At 38.9% G+C, this 16,248-nt stretch overlaps 3 protein-coding genes across 5 annotated transcripts in view; 2 read left to right on the top strand and 1 right to left on the bottom strand.

Moving 5' to 3' along the window:
- grk4 (G protein-coupled receptor kinase 4) overlaps nucleotides 1-507 on the bottom strand; it is a 53,886-nt gene extending 53,379 nt beyond the window's left edge. For both annotated transcript variants that reach the window (XM_077570567.1, XM_077570566.1), the window contains exon 1: nucleotides 137-507. In XM_077570567.1, the coding sequence (XP_077426693.1) occupies nucleotides 137-188 (52 nt within the window). In that variant the 5' untranslated portion in view covers nucleotides 189-507. The remainder of the gene's footprint in view (nucleotides 1-136) is intronic.
- A 3,142-nt stretch (nucleotides 508-3,649) lies between these two features.
- Nucleotides 3,650-13,246, top strand: LOC144055659 (target of Myb1 membrane trafficking protein). Of its 2 annotated transcripts, none has more exons than XM_077571837.1 (15): nucleotides 3,650-4,053; nucleotides 6,534-6,618; nucleotides 8,076-8,154; nucleotides 8,339-8,488; nucleotides 8,718-8,852; nucleotides 9,003-9,146; nucleotides 10,435-10,551; nucleotides 10,697-10,830; nucleotides 10,905-10,947; nucleotides 11,032-11,164; nucleotides 11,420-11,483; nucleotides 11,888-11,963; nucleotides 12,695-12,754; nucleotides 12,851-12,890; nucleotides 13,005-13,246. In XM_077571837.1, exons 1-15 carry the CDS (start codon nucleotides 3,981-3,983, stop codon nucleotides 13,148-13,150), a joined length of 1,479 nt encoding a protein of 492 aa, XP_077427963.1. In that variant the 5' UTR covers nucleotides 3,650-3,980; the 3' UTR covers nucleotides 13,151-13,246. The 2 variants fall into 2 exon arrangements, with proteins under 2 accessions (XP_077427963.1, XP_077427962.1); XM_077571836.1 differs by having other exon boundaries at nucleotides 3,651-4,053; nucleotides 11,417-11,483.
- Nucleotides 13,247-13,406: 160 nt separating this feature from the next.
- LOC144055660 (noggin-3-like) lies at nucleotides 13,407-15,608 on the top strand. The gene has a single exon (XM_077571838.1). It carries the CDS (start codon nucleotides 14,342-14,344, stop codon nucleotides 15,398-15,400), a length of 1,059 nt encoding a protein of 352 aa, XP_077427964.1. The 5' UTR covers nucleotides 13,407-14,341; the 3' UTR covers nucleotides 15,401-15,608.
- The last annotated feature ends 640 nt before the right edge of the window (nucleotides 15,609-16,248 follow it).

Raw genomic sequence — 16,248 nt, 5'->3', positions numbered from 1 at the left:
ATATCAAAACACAAAGCCCACAAAAGGAACATAGAAGAGGACCAGAGGGAACCCGGCGGGCTTGTACTCGATGACAAGGCTCAGCTGGGAAAAAAAAAAAAGAAAAAGAAAAAAATACCATTACTGTCGCGCTTACCTTCTCTCGCCTTGAGAAGAACCGTGTTGGCCACGATATTTTCAATCTCCATTGTCACAGTGTGGTCCCCCAGCAGTCGCGATACATTTCACTCAGCGGGGGAAAAGACGTTTGGTTTTTGTTTTGTTTTACTCGTTAGATTAAACGTGCGGATGGCTGCGAGGCAGCGGCACGCGCACGGGGAGGAGACCGAGGCGCTCGTGCATAGTAGCTAGCTTAATGGTGTTTGTCCTTTCTCTCCATTACAGCATGTTTGGGAAGCTGTGGACGATTACCACGGGCTTGTTAGCATTCGCAGCCTGCCTCTCTTTCCTTCTCTCCGCCTGCCTTCCTTCCTGCTTCGGCGCTCTCTCTCCTCCCTCGCCTTCTTCCTCCTCCCTCCTCCCTCCTCCTTTTCGCCCCTCCCCTCTCAGTTTAACAAGCTGACAAGAACAGACGGTTTCAGTTTCATCTCGACAGGTCACTTCATGTTGGGTACACTTGTCACATTGGTAGCACACGTTGTCAATTAATTACTCATGTATCAAATAAATTTCCCCCATTTTCGTTTTAAAAGAAAAAAATGCTGTAATATAAAACGTAAATATAAAAACAAAATAAGAGATTTTTTTAAAATTAACTGTTTCTTTTTAAGTATAAACTTAAAGTCACACTGTGGTATTTGTATGTTAGGATGTGGCTTAAAGGGGCGTGGCCTCAAGTCATTGGCATCAGGAGCTCTGTCACCAGCTGGCTGGGACTCATTTTCTGCCCTGGAGTTTCATGGCTCAGACCGGCCCACTTTAGTTTACAGTGTTTTAATGAAGATGTATATTTCATATGTATTAATGTATCAATCTAAAATAGGTTAAAACTAACCCTAACCCTAACCCTAACCCATTTGAATAAGTAACAACGTCAATAGTTATATATATATATATATATATATATATATATATACATATGATGAAAAATAAAATAAAAATACTAGATCACAATCAGTATATCTGAACAATCATGAAAACATAAATAAAGTCAAGAGTGCTAAAGAAATTGATTTGACCACCTGTCATATTCTCTAAACATAAAGCCTAAATAAGGAGATGATAAGGCAAGGTACAAGACCAATGTTCTATTTTTTGAGAGTTCAAATAATGAGCTGCAATCACACTTTAACTTTCTTGTGCTAGAATGTGCTTGAGTTACTATTAGCAAGGGCAGGGTTTACAATATTGGGTAAAAAAATGCGAGTTAGTTTCAGTCACATTTAAAAACTAGTCATTTCTATATATGTTTTCAATGTAAACAATATTTTTTTTTCAATCCCAAAAAGCAGAGCAAGCCCAGCTATTTATCTCTTCCTTCTAGTGGGGCAGCATAGGGTTTATTCCCCTTAATGTAAAACCTATTGTTCCCAAATACCACAACATTAAATTACTAGTAGAAAAATGATCAGCCAAACATGATTTAGTTTGTTTTTGTGTTGCACTTGGTGTTGCTTACTCTGGTGTTACTTCGTCTTCTCCAGGCCCATGCACTTCAGGGCTATACATTTGAGTTTGGGCGCATTTGGCGCGTCAGCTGCGCACCTTTTCTTAAATATAGCCTTTCTGCTATCTGACTTTGCTTCTTTTTTTCTTTTTCTTTTTTTTTTACATGAGTGTCTTGTTTGGTTGTAGTGTCCGCCAGCGGCCGCTGGCGAGGGTGGGGGAGGGGAGATAGCGCATCACCTCATAAGGAGAGGGACAGAGAAAGAGCAAGAGACAAAGTGACGCTTTTCTACACCAGACTTTTCTGCTATCTGACTTTCTTTACATTTGAGTGTATTGTTTAATTTGTTTGGCTATGTGAACGGCCAGCAGCCCTGCTAGTGTGGGGGAGGGGTAACAGAGTGAGCAGAGAGCTCACGGCCTACACGGGAGATAGAGAGAGCGAGAAAGAGCGTGAGGCTTGCTTCAAAAATGCATATGATACATTCTGCACAAAATAGCGGCCAAATGGTTCATAACTGAGACCGACCAAGCGGGAAAATGCAGGCCACTCCGAGTTAGTCACTCTAGATTTGGCTACGTCTCTACCAAAAGCACTTTAATTGCTGCCTTTGAAACAAACTTGCAACCAGAAATAAAAACAGCGCTCCCTGGCGGCCAACCGGGAAAAATCCCGGTGCTTCCGCCGTATCAGTCCGGGCCTCCCAGCTGGAGTTGGCCATTTGCTACGCTGTAAATTGAACGCCAGCCACTTGTCCATGCTCCTCTTTAGCATTTTTTTTTTATTTATTTTTTTTATCAGCATGTTGACTGTTTTACTGTTTAATACTGTGGACGCCCGGGTAAGGCCCGCGCATAGCGAAAATCGACTACGCTTAAGGGAGGTTTGACCGAAGAATTTATAAATAAATATAAAATAAAATGACGGAAGAGTTCAACTGGGGCTACATAGACTTCTGATGGGGCTATAGCACCCGGTGTAGTGCCATCCATGCAACAGTGCCTCATTGGCACCCCTGGTTATTCTAATAAATTAAATTTCCCCCCTCTAAATAATATAATGGAAGGGGGGGTCCCACATTAAGAAATTATTCTTTTAAATCAAATCACGTGTGCCACAGTTACTTATATTAGCACAATATTGCACAGCCCCCTTTTGCCAACAAAACGGCATCTAATCTTCTCCTATATAATGTTTCACAAGATGGGGGAATACAGAAAGAAGGATCATTGAAATTTCTTCTTTGCACAATATCTCACAATATATTTAATAAATAAAAGTGACGGCAGCAACATGGAGGTATATGAATCAGGGAGCATTAACGATAGGGTGACCAGACATCCCGTTTGGCCAGGACAGTGCCATTTTTTTTGCATTGGGTCCTACGTCATCCCGGCAGATTTAGCCAACCTTATTGTTTTGTTTTATTATGCAGGTCCCATCCCATGTCTCATTTTTTGCCATTTGTATGTCAAACACACAGTTGCCATAGCGATTCATATGTTAAACCCATTAAACGGGAATTTAACTATTTGATTCCATCCTATGACTTCCAAATTCACATTTGTGTTATTATTCACATCGGCATCTAATTGTTGCAGATAATAGGCATTGACCACAACTAGAACTACTTCTTGCTTTTCCTGCTTTCTTGTCTGAAAAACATGGGAAATATAGTCCTACTATACTATCTACGGTAATTGCTACTCGCCGGTCAGACAACTCAAGCTGAGCTTTTTTTTTAGTGGTATAGGCCTACTGTCTTTCCAATGTGTCTCTGGCCCAGCCAGCTGTGGGGACAGAGCAAAGAAGCTTGAATGTCAGCATTGACTTGTTTAATTGTTTAATTAGATTTGGATCGCTACTAGATCTGCTTTAAGCATGTTCCGTTCTAAGGGATTTTTCCACCTTTTTTTTTTGCAAACATTTTAAAAGCAATAACAAGATAAACTACAGTACTGTCCATAGAAAGCGCCAGCCTGTGATATTCAAAGCTGGCACTAGATGGTGCTACAGACTAATACATGCTGTTTAGGGCTTACGTGGTCTTACTTAAGTGCAGTACTGTATTAAAACAGCTTTGCCTTACAGACAAAGGCGGTAGTTTTTCCTCCTCTAAAATACCGTATCGTGTGTGTATTACTGCATTGATTCTATCATTTACTTCCGCATTTACAGAGGATTAGAGTTGTTTGCACACTTCCTGTGTGTGTGCCTGTGTTTTCGTGTGAGCGTGTATCGTGGGTGTGTGTATATATTCGTTCACGTGACATTCAGCAAGCCTCTGACTCGAGGTAAGTTGCAGAGAAGAAAACAACAGAGAAGCTTTCCAAACGCACTTGGGCGTCGAACCAAACGTTGCCAACCAAACAGGATGTTTTCTCTCGGGGAGAAGATGGAATTTCTCATATCAAACCCCTTTTCGACGCCTGTTGGACAGAGAATCGGTGAGTGGCACAAAGATAGAGCAGTCAGTTCCCACATTGTTTTGTTCGTATGTTTCACGTTACATTTCGGTTGTTCTAAGGTGTCATCCAAATTCGGAAGCTAACATCAAGTTACAGGAAGCTAATCACGCGACAGAGGCAGGCGTTAGTTTCTTTAATCTTCCAATTGATTGGCTGCTTAGTTTTAAGTGGCGACTCAATCTACCAATGAATGTAGAAAAAAACGCTAATGTTTTCATCCAGGTGTTCTGACGACCGTTACAATTTACTTATACTGTTTCATAGACCGTACTGTGTAAAACAACAACAACAACAAAAAGGTTTGCAACAGTTGACAATCTGTTGAATATTGCAATGCAGATGTGTCATCACCTGCATTATTTGCTGTGGCCAAAAGGGGGAGTCATATCTATTAATCCCCCAAAAAGAAAAAAAAGAAGCATAACCCCCATCACGTACTACTGTACTTGATTTAGCTTTCTCGTGCGCCGTTGTTTGACCTTTTACTACTCCGAAATTAATTTGCATACGAGGCGTTTAGGGGAGCAGTTTTACAGCGAGTGACCCATCTCTGACCAGGGGTGCTGTGATGGTGATGGGAGGGTTGCACATCACTCAGCTCGAAGTAGACATTGCTTCAGGACAAAATGCTTGTGATGATTTCCAATTGCTATTTATATTAAATTTGCAATTCAGCTGTGATGTAGCTTAAGTTATGTGGTTAAAATACTCCTACTGGCTGTTGCAACTCAACTTTGTGTACTGATTGAATCAATCAATCAATCAATCAATCAATCATCTTCAATCAAAACAAAGTTTTCAGAAAAAATAAGTCAACCGAAAAAGCTTAGTTTATCAAGCCTAGGCTTTTTTTTTAAGACAAACACATTGAATCACTAACACAAAATTCCTCACCTCACAGAGTGAAATTAAGTCCCGAACAGAAAAGAAAAACACTTTTTAAACAAAAATAAACTTGTTACACGAAATGCTCCACCCTGTCAAGCCCACAAAGATTTACCATATTTATACACTTTGTTTTACCCTTGGTTTATATCTTTTAAAAGTACTTTGAGATCCCCACTCTCTCATCGTCAATTACCTACGGGATGAACTAGAACAGGGAGTGGACCATCGGACCTTAGAATTGGAGAATGGGCAAATATTCCTGCAGACATATGCCACCACCTTTTGGAAAGGCTTTTAAGTCAAGTCCCTGTGTCCAGATACTTACGCCCAAATAGTGTACAAAGTACAGATCATTGATATTGTTGCTTGTAAAGTTTCTTAAGTTTTTAATGTAATTGTTAAACCCAGATGCAAATTAAAATGTTTACAATGAAAAATGTGTGTTAGCATATATACAAGCATTGTCCACTCACTTAATGCAAGCAATGTGTGCTTTTGACTGTCTCCAACAAACAGTAGAATGTCCTTTAAATGATTGTGTCTTTTGTAAAACAATGTAGCATCCAGTAATTAACAATTAGTGACAGAATGTTGCTCTCAACTCTTCCCACCTCTTATGTCATTCACTCATTTTCTAACACATAAATGTTAGTGTGGCTTCAGCTCCTTCGGAGGCAACCACAAGCAGCTGACAGTCACATGAAGTGCACAGAAAGGAAAGTGGAAGGGGGAGTACACGCAACAGAGTAAATGGATCGAGAAGCATAGGAGGTGAAAGGAATGAAGGAGATTTAAAACGGTTTAGGAGGAACACGTGAGGGAGAAAGTTGGCTGTGGTTACTTAATAGTTTGAGTTCAAAATGCAACATGTTTGCTCACAAAAAAAATATGTTGAATTATGTTGTCATTGATGAATTTGATGTAAAGGTAAAGCTTAAAGGGAAGTCGGGTAAAAATGTGCCCCGTCTATTCTAAACACTCATTCTGATTAATAATGCGTTTGTAGAATATGAATTAAGTGGTAAAATCCACTTGTTTGTATCCATCTCAGACGGCGGCCATTGTGCCACTTGCTATTGACTGAAGATAACATCACAGTTGCTCAGGGCTCAGCTAACAACTCACGACCAATCGCGGCTCACCTGTTTTCTGAGTTGTACAATCGCAAACTGAACCGTGATTGGTCGTTGCCTGAGCAACTGTGATGTCATCTCACTGATCTGAATATATGATTTGGTTAGCCCTCGCGACTTCAAAAATCTTGGCTTAATGGCGGCTTTCCAGTCATTTATTCAGATCAGTGTGTCATCGTCAGTCGACAGCAAGTGGCAAAATGGCCGCCCCCCTAAGATGGATGAGAAAATGTGTGGATTTTGCTGCTTAATTCATATTCACCAATTGCAATATTAATCAGAATGCCATGTTTAGACTAGTGTGGGTGTACATAATTTTATTAATTTTTTTACTTGACTTCCCCTTTCACAATTTCAGGAAGATACAGTTGAATTATCTATTCATATTCTTCCAGGAGTTCTCTACATTCACCTTGGTTTCTTTTCTTTTTTCAACAGAACAAGCAACCAGCGGCTCTCGCCAGTCAGAAGACTGGGGACTGAACATGGAGATATGTGACATCATCAATGAGACAGATGAGGGGTATGGAAAATTTGTCTTTATTTTTGCTCAGTTGTATGTTTTGTATTTGGTCTGTAGAAAAATAAACAGCTTTTTCAAAACTTCATAAACTACACTCCTCTGCTACATTTTTTGACAGTTGCAATATGATTTCAACTTTAACTAACAGTTGTTAACTAATTGTTGCCAATTGTTTTGGGTTCAAATTTGGCCTCAGGCCTTCCTGCGTGAAAACTTATGACCTCCCGTGCTTGCAGGGTTTTCTCTGGGTAGTCCTGCTCTCCAAAAATATGCATGTTAGGTTAAGAGAGGACTGTAAACTGTCAGTAGGTGTGCATATGAGTGTGAATGGCTCCGTCTATATGTGAATGATGACTGGCTGGCAGTGTACCTCATCACTCGCAGTCACCTCATCTGGCATTGGGCCCAGACTATCGGCGACCCTATTGAGGACAAACGCTATATAAAATAAATAAATATATATATATATATTCATTCTACTGTACCTAATTGAAGAAATATAATTTTTGAAGATACTTTCAATTTATTTTGTCTTTCAACGGTCTTCTCCCATCACTGTATGTCATCTTCTGTGACAGGAAATGCCCTGCTTAACTAAGGACAGGAAAAAAAGATTTTCTGTTGTTACTGTAAATGTAACCTTGGAATGTAATTGCCCTGACATTGTACTATAGTTTAAGCGCGCTTTGGTGTGCCATAGTCACCAATTTATATTTGTTTAAATGCATTGGGGGTTTTTTTGCTTTAATTTCACATCTGTTCTAAGTAGGGGTGTCAGGTGATTACATTTTTTAATCATAATTTATCGCATGACTTCAATAGTTAACTCACGATTAATCGCAAATTTGATATCTGTTCTGAATTTACAATAAAATGTTTTAATACTCTTGTTAACATAAAAGTGGCAAAATTTTAAACTAATAGAAGTATGTCTTACATAATGTATCTTTTAATATATATTTTAGTCATTGATACAGTAATTTCATAATAATTCATAAAATTTAGTTAAAATTAAAAATATGTACTGTACTGTAAAAAACGAGTGTGATATTGATTTGTGTTGAGGTTATTTTTCTGCCACTAGATGGCATAATTGCATTTGTAAGACGTTGGTGACAGCCACTGACAGACAAAAAAAATCAGCCCTGGCATTTTGACTTAAGCCTGCCGGCCCAGCCCGGCCTGACTCCTGACCACCCCTGCCTAACATAGTTCTGCCACTGAGATTGACTGATGTCTGACTGTTGGTTGAGTTTGCTGTCTATATTACACATGGATGAATGGACTAGTCCCTCTAAATTGTGGGCCAGTCTAAAATGAAGGAAAATAATAAGCTCAGTGCATTTTCTTTTCTTTTCTAATATTTAGCAGGAAGTAACACTAATTTTGACACCCCTAATCTAGACAACTAACTCAACTTAATGCCTTTAATAAATATGATACATTTGTTTTTACAGGCCAAGAGATGCAATCAAAGCCATTAAGAAGAGGATTGTGGGTAACAAGAACTTCAGCGAAATCATGTTGGCCCTGACTGTGAGTATTCAACTGTTCAGTTGTTTTAATGTTCTGTTTTATATATATATTTTTTTTATTTATTTATTTGTAATTATCTTGTGCTAAGTGTATAGTCTGCTTACAAAAGCAGTAAATACATAGATGTGTTTTTCTATGTATGTATGTTCTTCAGGACAATATTCAATTGCTCACTGTCACACAGGTTCTTGAGACATGCGTAAAGAATTGTGGCCATCGCTTCCACGTTTTTGTGGCATCACAGGAGTTTATTGAAGGAGTTTTGGTACGAGCCATTTTGCCCAAATATAACCCACCCACTGCTCTCCATGACCGGGTGCTCAGTCTAATACAGGTAAGTAAAATACTTTATTTTCTTTCTTTTTTTCGCTAAGCTTTTGTGTTTCTTTTTTCATAAATGAGTTTGACATTTAATGCTCTTGTGAAGTCATAGGTCAATTAATCAAGTTTCTCTTGACTAATGGCTGTTGGACACTTGCTTTACCTTTCTTCTACTTATTTCTGAGTGCAGGTTTTGTTATGTCTCATGGCGTTATACTGAGGGTTCTCTGTACTTTTCTCAGTCATGGGCTGATGCGTTCCGTACTTCCCCCTCCCTTGCGGGCGTGGTATATGTTTACGATGACCTGAGGAGACGAGGGTTGGAGTTTCCCATGACAGACCTAGATGCACTATCTCCCATTCATACTCCCAGCAGGGTGAGAACATTGAGAAAATAACTCACACAATTTGCATCGAAAGTACACCATGTCTGTATGGTATATTAGACGACTCCTGTGTCATTTCATGACCAGCAGCTGCATATTGTGTGTATTCTGTTTGTCTGAGTCTACATTCCTTGCCTTCAGACTGTGCCGGAAAACGAAAGCCAACAGTCCACGGATACTCCTCCCCGTCAGTCACAGCCACAAACTCCCTCCAGTTGTCCTACTCCAAATTCTTCACCTGCATCCCAGCCCAGTGAGGGACCGGCTGTCCTTTCTGCAGTGCAGGTATCACCTCTAAAATTAGGAATTAGGAACACCCCATGTCTAAGTTACTTTCATATACTGATAAAATGTCTTTACCCATCTCGAAATGGGAGACAGACTTGTCTATAGCACCGGAATCTGACTTTTGGATTCAAGTTTGTGAAAACGCATTTAAAATGACAAAACACACAAATTTACAACTTATCCAATATAAAATTATTCACAGAACATACATTACTCAATATATGATGAAAAAAATGGGACTCTCAGACTCCGACATTTGTCTCCAATGTTTACAAAACACTACAGACACTTATGTTCATGCTTTATGGTTATGTACGCCGGTTATGTATTTCTGGACTAAAGTCTTAGAAAAACTTTCCGCTATTTTGGACTGTAGGACACCTTTATCTCCAAACTTGTGTTTGCTAGGTGACCTAACAACAACTGACTTACCACATAAACAATTTCAATCTACACTTGTAGCCCTTACTATCGCTAAAAAAACAATCCTTGTTAACTGGAAAAATAAACAAACGAATATCAACCAATGGTCTAACCTCCTCATAAATCACATTTTAATGGAAAAAATATCTGCCTCAAATAAAAACCAAATATCAAAATTTATAGAAACATGGTCTACGTATATAGAATTTTTTAACCTAATTCTGGTTACTTAATTCTGCCTGTTAGCGAGAGCCACCACATTGTGATAACTTACATTGATGTTTCTGCATTTGGCAATTTATTATTATATTATATTATTAGTATGGGATTTTTTTTAATGGGCTTTAGGTGAACTAATGAATACACACACACTCGCACGCATGCACACACACACGCACATACACACACTTCTTTTTATATATATATATATATATATATATAAAAAGAAGAGCAATGATGACATGTCAAATCGAATGAACATTACTGAGCTCTCCAAAAAAAGAAGAAGAAGAAGAAGAAAAAAAAAAGGAATCACACCCCATTGAGACGAAAAGCAGGACTCCATTCTGGGTGGACAGATCTCTGATCCAGTATTTATTTGTGATGTATGCTGTATAGTTAATAAGTGGATTTGTTTTCATTCCAACTACCATTACAGTATATATTCCAAGTACAAATCCAAGAGTAGTCGAATCCAAAGCTTTAGAAACGTGAGGCAGGCCTCATTAGCTACCATGCTGTCCGCTATCAGTCAGCGAATAGTTAATTACAGCCAAGTAGTAAAAACAGCAAAAAATATAATGTTGCATTGTCATGTGTGCCATTTTATATTCAATTTCCTTCTCTTCTTTTTCCTCTTTAGAAAGACAAGCTGCAGCGAGAACTTGCACTGGTAAAGGGAAACCTTACTGTAATGGCAGAAATGCTGAATGAACTTAAGCCTGGACAGAGCACGCAAGATGATACAGAACTGCTGCAGGTGTGTTCATTTTTGTAAAATGTTTACTGATATGAAGGTGAACAATTGCTGTAATTATTTGCATTCTGGCTCTTCTAGTCCCTGTTATCGTTTAGTCAAGGCCTTCTATAAAACGTGTGAAATTTGCTCTCCTCTGTCAAAGCAGCAAATCTACTCGGTGTGCAAGAACATGCAGACTCGAGTGGTGGAGCTCATCCCCCAGTTGCTGGACGAAGGTCTCATTGAGGAGCTTCTTGTGGTTAATGATGACCTCAACAATGCTTTCATCCGTTATGAGAGGTATGCAGGAGCTTTTCTAAACAAGTACCGAACAAGTGCTCATACTTTATCTTAAACTTACTCTGCCATTTTAGGTTTGACAGGTTGAACAAGGCACAAATTACAAATACAGAACAGGTACGATTTTTACTACATTGCATTTGTCTCTGTTGCACTGTTTTGCTTGGTATTTAAGCTTTAAGCATAAAATCTTCCCACCAGAGTTCTGTCAGCCGCCCGAACCTCATCGATCTTAACCCAGAGTCCTCAATACTGAGCCAGCCCGCTGTCATCACAACGAACAATCAACCCGAAGTCAACACCTGGACCAATAAGAAGCAGTCGGCCAACCACAGTGAGCATCAAGTTCTTCTCGTGTCTCCTTTTCACAACACAAAATCACGATGTACAGCATGCTTGAGTCTGAGGTGGAAGATGTATTTCTGTCAGAAAGCAGGGAGTGATCATTTGGGCATATTTTTTCCATCTAAAACAAACAGATTTTACATCGGGTCATACTACATTTGCAACTTCCAATAATAATCAAATAGGTGAAATGTTTGGTTTATACTAGTATAATTGCTTTCAACATTTCTTTGTCTTCTAGAAGATGAGGAAGAGTTTGATATGTTTGCGCAAACCCGAGGAAGCTCCTTAGCAGAGCTGAGAAAGAGGTGAGTGGTAATAGCAGACACATCATGCACTTGTTTGTTGCATACAGAATGTGGTCCTAAATCATATCAGTATTCAAAATTCTAGTACCAACAGTAATATTAGCAGATGCAGGGAAATTTCTATGGTCAAACACAATTTGTTCTGGGGTGTCAGTTGTAATTCTTCCCATTGAAAACAATGAAAATAAAAAATAATCATTCATGTGTTTAAACTGCTGTCATCATAAAACATTCATTAATTATACAAGTAAGTGTTGTTTTAAGATTAACATTTAAACAGTGTTTTTTTCCAAACTGTGCGTTAGGTTGCTCCAATTTCGAAGTTCCCATTTATATATGATATGGATATTTCATGAGGATGTTTTTTATGGATTAAAAAGAGAATCTTTTTCACGTGTTTGCAGTGTTAAGTATGAGGACCCTGGAGCTGTAGAGGGTCTTGCTGGGGCTCTAGACTCAAGGCTGCAAGTCACAGGAAATGTATGTACAAAACACTAATAATAATTACCAGTTTTTTTTTTAAACAGAATCACATGCTAATTTTTATCTTAATGAGACAGTGTGTAGAATTTACTGCCATCTAATGGTGAACTAATAGAATGCAACAGCCAAAGTTCAAAATGTGTGCATTTTGAAGCACATGCACGAAACGGTGCCTCAGAGAGACCGCACTTCGCATTGCCTACCACCAATTACTTCATTAGCAAAGTTCTTCTCCTTTGGGTATCCGTAGCAGAAAGATGGCGGCGATGTCAGCCCCCTGTAAAGTGCGGTGCGATCTATGTAATATAATTAACGATTTCTAGAACTATGATTATACACAAAAAAATGTACATTGATGTGATGGAACATATTTTTTGCATATTATTGAAATTAATAGTGAGTTTTCAAGATGAATAAACATTGAAAAATCAAATTCTACTCACTGTACCAAAATGATAGCCTTAAATTATTGGTGGCGCTGCCTTGGACACCACCCATGTTGTGTGTTTGCACTACAGTACTTATTATAATGTTTTAGAAAAGTGTAAAATAGCATCTACATTAATTATATTGTCACCTTTGCTTTCTGTCTGTCAGTTTTCAAATGGATAATGTGTTTGTCGTTTGTAATCGTGGCTTTAATATACATTATGCTTCAACTCAAAAACATTTCCTCTTCAGTGAGTAAAATGTCAACTTCACTCTTTTTGTATTGCTTTTCCGTATAGATTGGGAATGTAAAAAACACTCTACAGAAAGATGTGGACAAATGGTTGTCTTGTGATATGGTGAGATAATTTAGTCCTTCACACCAATACCGTGACAAATATGTGCAATATTATATCATTAGAATTTTGTATTTCTCTTTTGTCTAAAAAATGCAGCAAGACCAGTCTGCGGTCAGTGAGGGAGTCTCCAGTGAAGGTGTGTCACTTTTGTTCCAAATAGATGCATTGTTTCAGTATTCTATTCTCACTTCTCTTGTATATTTATGTGGGTGAAACAGTGCTAATGTTACTCTTTGATTGTTGTTTTCAGAGTTTGATAAGTTTTTGGACGATCGGGCAAAGGAATCTGACCAGAGTAACCATACGACCTGTGGCACACTGCCTTCCACCTCCAGACTGCCGCCACAGTCGACAAAGCAACAGGACAGTTCACATGACCAGCTTTTCTCCCTCTAGGCATGGGAGCCATGGAACAAGATCAAAGAAATGTCATGTTTTTTTGTTTGTTTAATAAACAAGCACGTTATCGCTGAAATATTAGCACAACTATAACATGGCCTTGACAGTCATGTTTCCACTAAGTAGAACATTTCAGTTGAGATCATTGTGATGCTGTTTAAAACAAAAGATACTTTATTCATCCCATGAGGCTAATTATTTTGCCCAGTAGTATTAACTCTTATATGCTTGTATCACTGGTAAAGAAACAAACCAATTAAGTAAAACTAAAAAAACAGAAGCTTAGGATGGTTCCTTTTTTTTTATTTTTATTCTTCTTATTATTTTTTGGGGGATCCATTGTTTTTGTACCCCCTCACATTGTTTGACTGTAGAAGTGGAAAGGAAAAAAAAATCAACATGATGCTGAAGTGAACCAAACAGTACTGCTTGGGGGAAGTTATGTATATAAAAAAAAAAAACCTGCACTACACCGCTGTTGCCTAAGACACTGCGTAAATGCAGTGATGAATCTGATGTTTGTGACCTTTTCGTGCATCAAGAATAATGTACATGATGATATTTATGAAATGAATCATAATGTTGATTTAATCTTTCAAATCTCAGTTTAAAAAAGTGTCCATATATATATATATATTTAAAAAAAAAAAAAAAAAAAGAAGTCATGTTTGCCTTAATTTCTCCCAAACAGCTTTTGTGTTGGGAAAAATAAATGGATTGTATTTCTCCTTTTGGAAAAAAAAACAACCCATCTTTTATTTTTATTTTAGTTTCCTAGCTTGGAAAAATGTGTTTTGTCTGACATAAGGAGGACAAGTCAAAATCACCCAAAAGCCAATTCTTATTCTCCGTGGCTTGGATAGGAATATAGTAAACGCAAGGCAGTTTTATTTCTATAGCACATTTCATACACAAGACAACTCAATGTGCTTTACACAAGGAAAGACAACAAAGCATCAACAAACACAACAGTTAATGACATTCACAAGCAAAGCAGAGGAAAAACAAAAGCATCTTATAAAAATGACTAAGAAAATACATGTTACAACAAATAAAATGAAGTTTCTCAGGTGTATCCCGTATTTTTGCCGATGGAAAGATAGTCTAAACATCAGATCCTTGCTCGGGCGTACTGACCATGCTCAACGATACGCCAACTGCTTGTGTGAGAAGCCCTCATTTCTGTGAATGTTATTGTTGAGGAACTCAAGGATGTCTGGCGCTTGGTACATGACCTCCCTACGGCACTCAATAATAGGAGGGCAGAGGAGCAGGCATAACTCAAAAAGAGGAAAGGACGCGAACAAGAAAGAATTCATTCTCCTGTTGAAGACCGCTCAGACGAAAGCAATGCTCAACTGGGATGTTTATCTCTGCTGCTGCATGTGTGCTGTATGTGCACTCCTCCATGCACCTGCAGCAGCTTCCCTCTCCAGCATACCCGCCAAGGATCAGCTTCCAAATGGTGTTCAGGATCAGCAACAGACTGATAGGGATTCACCATTTCTTCAGTTAAGAGCTAGTCTGCCTTCTTATTCGCAGCCACTTCGTCCATACACCATGCTGGCCACTGCAGAGGACTTCACCTACATGCCCAAACCCAGGCATTACCGACCCGCACGCCTACTTCGCATTCTCGGATCCTCTTTTGACCCATTCTGGATGTCGATTGATCAGCCATCTGAAGGGTCTGCTGTCTGCACAGACAAAGATAACTGTGATGTGGCAAGAGGTGACTCCCTACCTGTCAAAGTCAACTTCACCACTTCCAGTGAGGACTTCAACCTCAGTGCTTCTGCAGTGCTGTGGAAGGCTCGAGTAAACCAGAAGCAGGGGTTGGCGAGGGAAGCAGCAGATGTGGATCTCAGCTCTCTGCCTCCAGATGTTGCCAACTCGGTCCGAGTCTGGCTGGTGCACTCAGCCGCATGTGGATTGCGTTCCCAGTGGGTGGATCTGGGACCGGCGTTCTGGCCACGCTGGCTGCGGCAGACTGACTGTGAAAAGTCAGACGGCGTGCAAAGTTGCTCCTTTCCCAAAGGCATGGCGTGCGTGAGAGCCCAGACAACACATATTAAGATTCTGGCCTGGCATTGCTTGAAAGTGAGGGATGATGAGTCCAAGCAGATCAAGAGTAGTGGCATATCTGATATCAGCATGTTGCTGGGGATTAGTGAAGAAATGAGGAAGTGTTTATGGAGGCCGGTGCCTTATCCTGTGGTCACAGCTTGTACATGTAAATGTAAATGATTGCTTTACACACTGGTGCTTAAGGAATTCCTCTTAGAAATGTAATGTCAACTATGTGTGCTTTTTTTTCATGCAGCTGAATCTAAATCAATTTTGAGGGGAGTTGTTTCACATTAAGCAATTGCTGATTATTATTTGCTAGCATTGCAGTACGTTCCAATAACAATGCAGTACTGATGCCATCATTCCACTGCATTATGTTGTTTATTAGCTTTACAAAAGCAGTTCATTGACTTTAAAATACAGATTAAATCAAATGTTGTGCCTCTTGATAATGATTCACTAACGACACTCTAAACACTCTTATTCTTGATGCTCCCCCCCCCCCCCCCATCACTTTGACATGAAATAAATGTCTGGAAATGGAATGAAGTGATTATTTGTGGCAATGTCCCCCCCCCATTTGAATTAAATGAAAATATGTTTTACAGTTCCTTTGTCTCCTTTTATTTACCATCTGTGATGTGTACAGTACTTACAATGCCAACAAATCTATCAAATGAATTTAATGTCTGAAGGTTTGTGGAGACTCTTACTAATTAGGACAATTCAAATTCAGACCTACCAAGCTTTGTGTACTGATGACTTTAAAAAAAAGCCTTTATATGCGTTGATGATTATTTATTTGAATTCAACCTTTTGAACAAAGTAAATGTTTTCTAAAACAAATAAACTCAATTTACATTTCGTCATCCTGTTAAGATAAAGCCAAGTCATATTTTGACAAAAAAGAAAATAATCCTCGTTTATCGCTGGGGTTACGTTCCAAAACATACCCGCCATAAGTGAAGTTTAGTCAGCTTTATTTATTAGATTTACTATAGTCTGTAAAACCCTTCACAACACAC

Source organism: Vanacampus margaritifer, chromosome 7 (assembly GCF_051991255.1).
Source record: "Vanacampus margaritifer isolate UIUO_Vmar chromosome 7, RoL_Vmar_1.0, whole genome shotgun sequence".
Taxonomy (NCBI): Eukaryota; Metazoa; Chordata; class Actinopteri; order Syngnathiformes; family Syngnathidae; genus Vanacampus; species Vanacampus margaritifer.
The sequence above is the reverse complement of the archived record's forward strand: the minus strand, read 5'-3'. Positions and strand labels throughout refer to the sequence as shown.